The 8136-nt window shown below is 52.6% G+C and overlaps 1 protein-coding gene across 2 annotated transcripts in view; it reads left to right on the plus strand.

Moving 5' to 3' along the window:
- Positions 1-4681, plus strand: part of mon2 (MON2 homolog, regulator of endosome-to-Golgi trafficking) — a 32184-nt gene extending 27503 nt beyond the window's left edge. For both annotated transcript variants that reach the window (XM_053885281.1, XM_053885283.1), the window contains 6 exons: positions 960-1150; positions 2163-2223; positions 2290-2413; positions 2506-2713; positions 4072-4154; positions 4223-4681. In XM_053885281.1, coding sequence (XP_053741256.1) covers positions 960-1150; positions 2163-2223; positions 2290-2413; positions 2506-2713; positions 4072-4154; positions 4223-4386 — 831 coding nt within the window. In that variant the 3' untranslated portion in view covers positions 4387-4681. The remainder of the gene's footprint in view (positions 1-959; positions 1151-2162; positions 2224-2289; positions 2414-2505; positions 2714-4071; positions 4155-4222) is intronic.
- The last annotated feature ends 3455 nt before the right edge of the window (positions 4682-8136 follow it).

Below are 8136 nucleotides of genomic sequence, written 5' to 3' on the forward strand. Positions count from 1 at the left end.
AGCAGTGGTGCAGATGGTTGAATCAACGCACCGACACTCGAGTGTTGTCGCTACGATTCCTGCGCTTTTGAACTTCACTCACTCCACGTGGCTACACTTGTCGCGCTACTCACGCCTGAGTCGTCACTGGTTTCCTGCCACCACAGCGACTTTAATCGCTTTAAAAAAGTCGGTGGTTAGTGATCAGCTTCTTCCATTTCACGAATTGTTGAGGAATTTTTCCTTCTCAGGTAAAAACAATGGGATTGTTGCAGGAGTTTGTGTCCCAAACCCGCCCCGTCCTCCGCTGCCATACTGTAGCGCAACAGTTTGTTATCAACCCTCTGAACTGACTTGTCACTTTTGTCGTTCAAGTCAGGTTGGGAGTGAACATACTTTTCCCTTGTCTCTGGTTGCACTAGCCTGGACTCTGTCCCAGCTACATGGGGTGAGAGGTGGGGGCTCCCTGTAGGGGTCCCCACGCATCGCAGTGCTCAGAGACACACGCCATTCACACATTCAGACACCGGATTCGTCAGTTACCGGTTTTTGAAGTGTGGAGGAAACCAGAGTGCTCAGAGGAAACGCATCACTGGTGCAGGGACTACAACTATAACACAGAGTTTCACACTCCAGCCGCTAGGCGGAGGCAAACTCCTGGCATGGCCACCATCCGTCGTGGCTGCTTTTATGAACACATAAGACCAGTGGAATGTTTGGTGAAGCCGCACCGTTGCCTCCCTCCTGGGTCTTCTACTGCTCCTCTGGGGTCCTGTGCCGGCTCTGAATGTTCTCGCCGAGCTCCAGTCTGCCGTTATGGTTCCTCTGTGAGCTGGAAGACGTGGTCCAATAATTGAAGGAATAAATAAACGGGAACCGACTCGGAATTGTCGATTCTGAAATGAGCCCCGCATCCACGCGGGTCTCCTAGCGGTCGGGGGAGGGGTGGAGAGCTCACTTCTGTGTTCTCCGTCCACCAGACTCTCCGGATGCCGCTGGGCCTCAAGTACGCCTGTCCGTCAGAGAGCACCTGGAAGCTAGCCGTCTCCTCGCTGCTCAAGGTCCTGTCCATCGGGCTGCCGGTGGCCCGGCAACACGCCTCCTCTGGGAAGTTCGACACCATGTGGCCCGAGTTGGCCAACGCCTTCCAGGACTTCCTCTTCACCAAAAGGTACCGAGTCTGACGCCATCTGGGCCGCACGTTTGGTTCCTGTGGAACTGGACTCTGGACACAGGCAGGGACTTGGGTTGGCTTTGCAAATAGTGTGACTTGTGACTGTCTAGTCCTGACTATATGCTCGTGCAGGGAGTTAAACAAGACTTCCGACTCGTTGGTGGTGACTAGGAATAATCTCCAGCACTCAGTGATTCTGTTATTGTTGCTTCACTAGATGTTTAACTAGGAGCATTTTTGAGTTGACTTGGGACGGGACTTGGGTCTGCATGAGGGACTTGTCTTGTGACTTGATTGTCTTGGAGCTTTCTTATCTCAACGTGACCTAATTTCTAATTTGACTTGAGACTTGAACGACTTGACACTTCGTCTGTGACTAGCTTGTCATGAATTTTGACTTGAATTGTTCTCCTCATAGACCTCCTTCACGCGACTCGAGGTTGAATATCGTTTGGAATTTGAGCCTGGACTTGGGACTTGGTGGACTTGACCTATGACTTCAGACATCACCCAAGACTTGCTGTAATGAATTCATACTTGACCCGAGGTTGACTACTGTTTGTGACTTGTGAGATATTGTTTCTGACTTTATATGACTTTGGACTGTCTTCCGACTTGTGTGCCATGAATTTTGACTTGATTTGGACCTGCACCTCTTGACTCGAGATTCAGTCTCAACGTGGGAATGACATGTCTCTCCTCTTGAACTTGACTTATCATGTCACAACTTGGGCTTTCACCCTAGAGTTCAGTCTTGACCTCAGACTTGAACAACCTGACTTCCAGTTTGCTCCTTTGACTCAGGACTGTGGACGCAGGATTTGACCTGGCAAACTTTGGCCTGGACTTTGGGTTTGCTAGTCTCACCTTGACATGTCGTGTAGCTTTTGGTCGTGTCTCTGTTGCACCCGACTCGCACCTGGTGTAAAGACTCCCGAGTCCTGTCTCCGCTGCTGACAGTGCTCTATTTTTAGCGGATGACGTCATTGTTTCACTCGTGTCTCGCCAGCTCTCCCCCCGACAACTTGTCCATCCAGGAGTTTCAAAAGAACGAGTCGGTGGACGTGGAGGTAACAAGTCTCCCAGCAGGCGCCGCCTCGGCGCTTCCAACCTTCTGAAGTGTCCCGTCTCTCCAGGTGGTGCAGCTCATCAGCACAGAGATTTTACCGTTTGCCAATTTCATCCCCAAAGACTTTGTTGGCCAGATCATGGCGATGCTGAACAAAGGCTCCATCCACTCGCAGGCCCCCTCCTTCACAGGTGAGTCGCCGGCCGCGCTGCCAAGCGCCGCTCCTGCCTTGGTCCCCAACCTCGCGGGGTGTTTTGAGCGACGGCGTCTTGCGTCTCCGCAGAGGCCGAGATCGACGTGCGGATGCGAGAGCAGTTCTCCAAAGTCTGCTTCGAGACGCTGCTGCAGTTCTCCTTCAGCAACAAGGCCACCACGCCGCAGGAGGGCTACATCTCTCGCATGGCGCTCTCCGTGCTCCTCAAGAGGTCTCAGGACGTCCTGCGCCGCTACGTGGAGGACGAGCGGCTGAGCGGCCGCTGCCCGCTGCCCAGGTACCCTGCGCTCGACACACCTGTCTGACTTGTTAGTCCCGGCTTCACCTCGAGTCAGGACTTTCTTGTGTTTTTTTCATGTCGTGACTTGTGTTTTGACTTGAGCTGTGCTGCGCTTAGATCAGCTTTGACCAGTTTTCCTTGCCGTAATGTCGGACTCGGTATGTTTCGCCTCGTCTTGTCTTCCTTAACACGTGACTCACGACTAAGACTCTCCACCTTCCATTTTGAGGTTTGACTAGATAAAAGACTCTCAAGATCTCATGCTGCGCTTGCTAGTCTCGAATTTCGACGCAGTAAAGTTCGGATATAAAGATTTTTTCCTCTGAAAGAGACCCACACAGAGAGATAACTCGGTGTCTGTGGTGAGACACGTAAATCTCAACACACAACTAGACCCATCGAGAGGCTCGTCCTTCATGCCAGATATCTTGCTCGACCCTACGTGCTAAACCACAGAAGAAACATCCAGGAAACACAACATGGACGTGGAACAGTGTGATGGCCTTTTTTTTTACGTTAACCTTAAAATCACGATAGAAAAGTCATAGCTAACTGACAGAAAAATGATCCAAAAGGCGAAGTCGCTCCTGGACTGAAGGAACGGACGTGTAAAGAAGGTGGCGGATGGTTAGAAGCTTCCTCTGTCATCAGATCAATAAAAATCAAAACCCGTTGTTTCCGTGTTTCGCAGTCGGGTCACTTCTTAATTGGCTAAGCTCCGCCCCTTGACTCTGCTCTATCCACATTCGCGTAGATTTTTGATCGTAAATGTTGAACACGTTTAACTTTTTCAGAGCCGATTAACGGCGGACTTTCACACACCTCGGAACTCAGGATTGTCTCTTAAGAGAGAAGAGGTTTGCTTTCGTAGGTTGGAAAAATCGTGATCAAAAGAGTCCAATTATCGTGATGTGTGAACCCCACTTGACCAATCCCGTCTTTTCTTGAGATTCATGTCGCCTCATTTCAAATGGCTGTAACGCCTTCTGTCTGGAGAATCCAAACCCCTCCTGAAAGGAGGGAATCGGAGCTTTGCACTCGTAACTGTCGTCACGGTAACCACCCGAACTTCTGCAGGAAGGCCGTCCGAACCCAGTAGAGCGCTGCCTCACTTCCTGAAAGTGGAGCTGATGTACATGCGCATGATGACGATGGAAACGGGGCGCAGTGTTGGAGGACACTTTTTTCCGAAAAGTAGTAATAGTAATAATAGTAGTAATATCACCATCACGGTAAAAATGTCTGTGGAATGTCTGAAAAATGGACCGAATCAGTGTCGGGAGTTTGACGTGTGGGGGTCGAGGGGCGTGGCCTTCTGCTCACCGAACCTCCCTCTTGTGTGTGTTGCTCTGTAGACAACAGGTGACGGAGATCATCTTCGTCCTGAAGGCCATCAGCACTTTGATGGACTCGCTGAAGAAGACGCAGCCGGAGAACGGTGAGTGGCAAACGAGTCCGACTCAGCTGCGCTCGAGTCTCTAACCCCTGCCGTCCCGCTGTCTCCAGTGGACGGCAACACGTGGGCCCAGGTCATCTCCCTCTACCCCACCCTGGTGGAGTGCATCACCTGCTCCTCCTCCGAGGTCAGCTCCGCCCTGAAGGAGGCCCTGGGGCCCTTCAAAGACTTTATGCAGGCCCCCATCTCCAGAGTCCAGAACGGGGAGTCCTGACCGCGCTAGTTTTTTTTGGTTTGTTTTTTTTTTAACCACAAAAGTTGAATGTGCTTCACGACGAGTCGCCCGCCCGGACTGGAGGAGTCCCGCCGCCATTTGTACGCTTCGCTCCGGCCTCCATTCTCATCAGGAGCCAGTCGTGACTCCGGAGCTTCAACCATCGTGAACGTCAGACTTTTGCAGCCCAGTGGATTTTATGCAACAAGTGTGTCACATTCCATGTCATCTGACGTCTGAAGGGACGTTCCTGTCCACCTGAAATAAATTAGACCATTCTACTGTCGCCTGCTTCCCTCTGACCGCCACCTTCTCAGGTCGCAGTGTTCCAGCGCAGCGTCAGCTCAGTCGTCCAAGAGAGACTCGGAGTCCACCCCAGTCCAGGCGTCGGGCGTGTTCCCGCAGAGGAACCCGGGAGAGGATCATCCGCGCCTCTTAGCTTCGGCTGCTGCCCCTGCGACCTGAACCATTGTTCAACCTGAGCTAGAGGTTTTCCACCGAGCCTTAGCTATGTAGCATTGTCGTGCTAATGGCTACATTAATTCATGTGTAGCAGCTGTTTTGTTTTGTTAAAAAGGTAGTTTTCAATTCATAAATTAACTTCAAAATGAGAAGAAATTTGTGTCGGCCTTGGTTTAGCATCGTGTTTACTTCGCTGAGGTGTTGCGGACCAGCAAACACGAGCACCAAGCTTGAGCCTTGTAGCTCGACTAACTCACTGACTGGCCGATGGAACCAGGTGAGCGCGAGGTGCAGAAGATGTCGCCAGCAAACACTAGTTCTGTGTGTCGTGTTCCAAGCTCTGAGCCTCCGACTCATCGCTTCCATCTCACAGATGAGAGGAAATTTCTGGACTGAAACACGTTTAGGATTTAACTAGTTTAGCTGTAAGAGACATATAGAGTCTTTTTGGCAGCCGGTGAAACCATTTCAGGCGCTTTTTTATGAATGATCGTGAAGAGGCCGTGGAAAACAGAGAAGCACGCAGCATAAATAGCTAAACGCAATCCTCCCGGTGGAGTGGACAAAAAACACAAAAAAACATATGGAGTAAACTTAATTCTTGTATTGGAGAGCAAAGTACTTTCACTCTGAGAAGATGGTTCTTGAAAAATGGAAAGGTTTTAATGAAAATGCGATATGCGAGGAAGTATTTCAGCCCTCGACAGCACATTGGTAAGGTTGACATTGATAGTACTCTATATGGAAGCAGAGAATGTCCGACTTCAGCAGGAGGATCCACCTGGAGAAACTCCATCACGACCTGCACCCCCAACATCTATGTTTGTTTTTGTTTATTTTTCGCAGACATAACATTCCAGAAAGATGACAATTTTAAAAGAGGAAGAAATATAATTTTCAGTATGAAATCGTTTTTACTACTTATTAATACCCAATGTATCACACAGAAGCCTGATTTGTTTTTGTGTTTTTTATGCCTTCTTTTTTTCTTTTTTATTTAGCTATGATGATGTGTTATGTTGCAGCCCGCCACCTCTTCAGGACCTGTATGTCTCCAGGACCCAGAGACGTGCTGGTCGGATCAGAGCCGACCCTTCGTCATGGACTGTTTGTTCCTCTTCCCTCTGGCAGGAGGCTACGGTCCATCCAGACCAGAACCTCCCGTTACAGGAACAGCTTCTTCCCCTCAGCTGTCAGACTGTTGAATTCCTGATCAGCCTTTATTTTATTTTATTTTATTTATTAACAGCACTTTATATTGGAGCACTTTAGTTGGTGGAACCCCCACTGACCGTGGCAATAAATTCTATTCTGATTCTGATCGTTCCGAAGAACCAATAGTAACGACTCGCTGGTGCCGAAGCACGTGACGTGTGCCGGGCCCGCGGGCCTGCAGTTGAGTCACCGCACTGTGGGTCATGTGAGGGGAGCGGAGGGGGCGGGGCTGGGGGGAGGCGCGCGGCTCTTCTCGGGCGGTTTCCTCGCAGTCAGTCGCTGAGCGAGTGTCGCGGTGAAGCGCGAGGCAACCGCGGCGCTCCGGACCGGACGGCACCGACACCGCCGCCACGGCGGCTCCGTCTCTGCTCCACCCGCCCTCCCCCGCGCCCCTCGCTGAAGGCTCGTCCCCGCAGAGGAGCGCGCCCTCCCGCCTGGTTCCGGGCCGGTACTGGCTGAGGTAGTAGTTTGTGCTGTTGGTTGGGTTGTGACTCTGCCCGCTATGGAGATGACTGCGCAAGCTACTGCCTTGCCAGCGCCGGCGTCCAGCTGCCGCCGCCGCCGCGCCTCCATCCAGGTACCGACACCCGCCGCTGGGTCACGACCGGCCGCCATCTTAGACCCGCATGTGCCGCATTGTTCTACTTGGTCTTCTCCTGTTGTTGTTGTGCTGTGACTCCTCCGCCAATAAAGTAGTGCCGCCGAGGGAGAAGCGCGTGTTTTGACTCCGGAGCGAGTTGTGTGTGTGTGTGTGGAATGTGTCCGACCGAGGGGCGGAACAAAGAGCCGCGAGGGGGTCGATGGAGCCCTGGGTGTCCGGCATCTAGGTCAGCGACCGTCGCCATGAAGAGCGGCGTGACGCGGCTGCGCTCTTTGTTGACCTCGCGTCTCTCCAGTCGCCGGTAATCTGATTATTTCACTCTCAATCTGGCCGCTGCAGGCGGCGCGAGCACGTGACCGCGAGCTCCGCTTCGTGATGTAGGTCACGCGCCGAGCGTGAACCTTGGAAATCCAGCGGCAGCAGCATCTGGATCCGTGAGTCTGGGTGGGGGGTGGGGGGCGGGGGCGCGAGCTGATTGGCTGTCAGGCGGAGCCCGCGCCGCTGAAGAGGAGAGAGATGAAAACCCGCGTTTGACCTTCTGAGGAGCGGCGCCTTCGATAAGTAGCGACCCTCAGCTTCCCTTCACGACGGAGGTCTTCCTCTCCTTCGTCTCTCTGACCTGCCTCACTTCACTAGCCACCGATCCTTCAGGTGGCCTCCACAGAAACTGCTGCACTTCAGTGGTGAAACCTGTTACGGAGACTCCAGACATGACACCAAGTCAGGCGCTGCCACGTCGGAAACACTGGCCTCCATCACACCATCCAAACTCCGGGTCGCAGGGGCAGCATGCGCTTCTTCTCCCGCTCTCATGGTCGCTGTTTCCGCCATCATCTCTCTGGGCTCCTCACATCCGCGTCGGAACCAGACACGGCAGGCGGGTATCGCATGTAAACCAGATGAACCGCTGGACCTGTGCTGGATGTGGCCCAGGTCTGTGCCGGACTTGGGTTGTAGACTTGATCAAACGTGGACCAGATACATTTTGTCCTGAGCAGAAGACCTCACTCGTCCAGGCCTCGGACCTCTGCTGGAGGAGCAGCTTCCTCTCGAGTCTCTGCTGGTCGACTGAGCTTCAAAAGCAGTTGGATGCTGCTGCCTTGCTAAACTGAAACGTTGATCTGTACTCAAATTCTGTCCATGACAACTTCCTGTTTGTGGAGGGGACAACAATTCTTTGTAAAAACCAGGACCAGAATTTCCTTCAGTGAAGTGGAAATACACCGCTGTGGATGCTCAGGGTAGAGTTGAAGACAACGCCAGTTCGAGTCGCCACCTCTCGGCGAGTCAACCCTGCTGGTGTGGCTCCGCACGATCGCACTCACAGCCGCGAGGAGGCGGCGTGACCTTGGAAAAACTAGCCGCCCACAGGAGCCACTGTGTCATCACCGCCATCCATGCTGACACACACACACACACACACACATGCTCCGGGAGGAGTGAGCAGTGCCAGATCGATGTGGTTCAGCTGA

Source organism: Synchiropus splendidus, chromosome 14 (genome assembly GCF_027744825.2).
Source record: "Synchiropus splendidus isolate RoL2022-P1 chromosome 14, RoL_Sspl_1.0, whole genome shotgun sequence".
NCBI classification, from domain to species: domain Eukaryota; kingdom Metazoa; phylum Chordata; class Actinopteri; order Syngnathiformes; family Callionymidae; genus Synchiropus; species Synchiropus splendidus.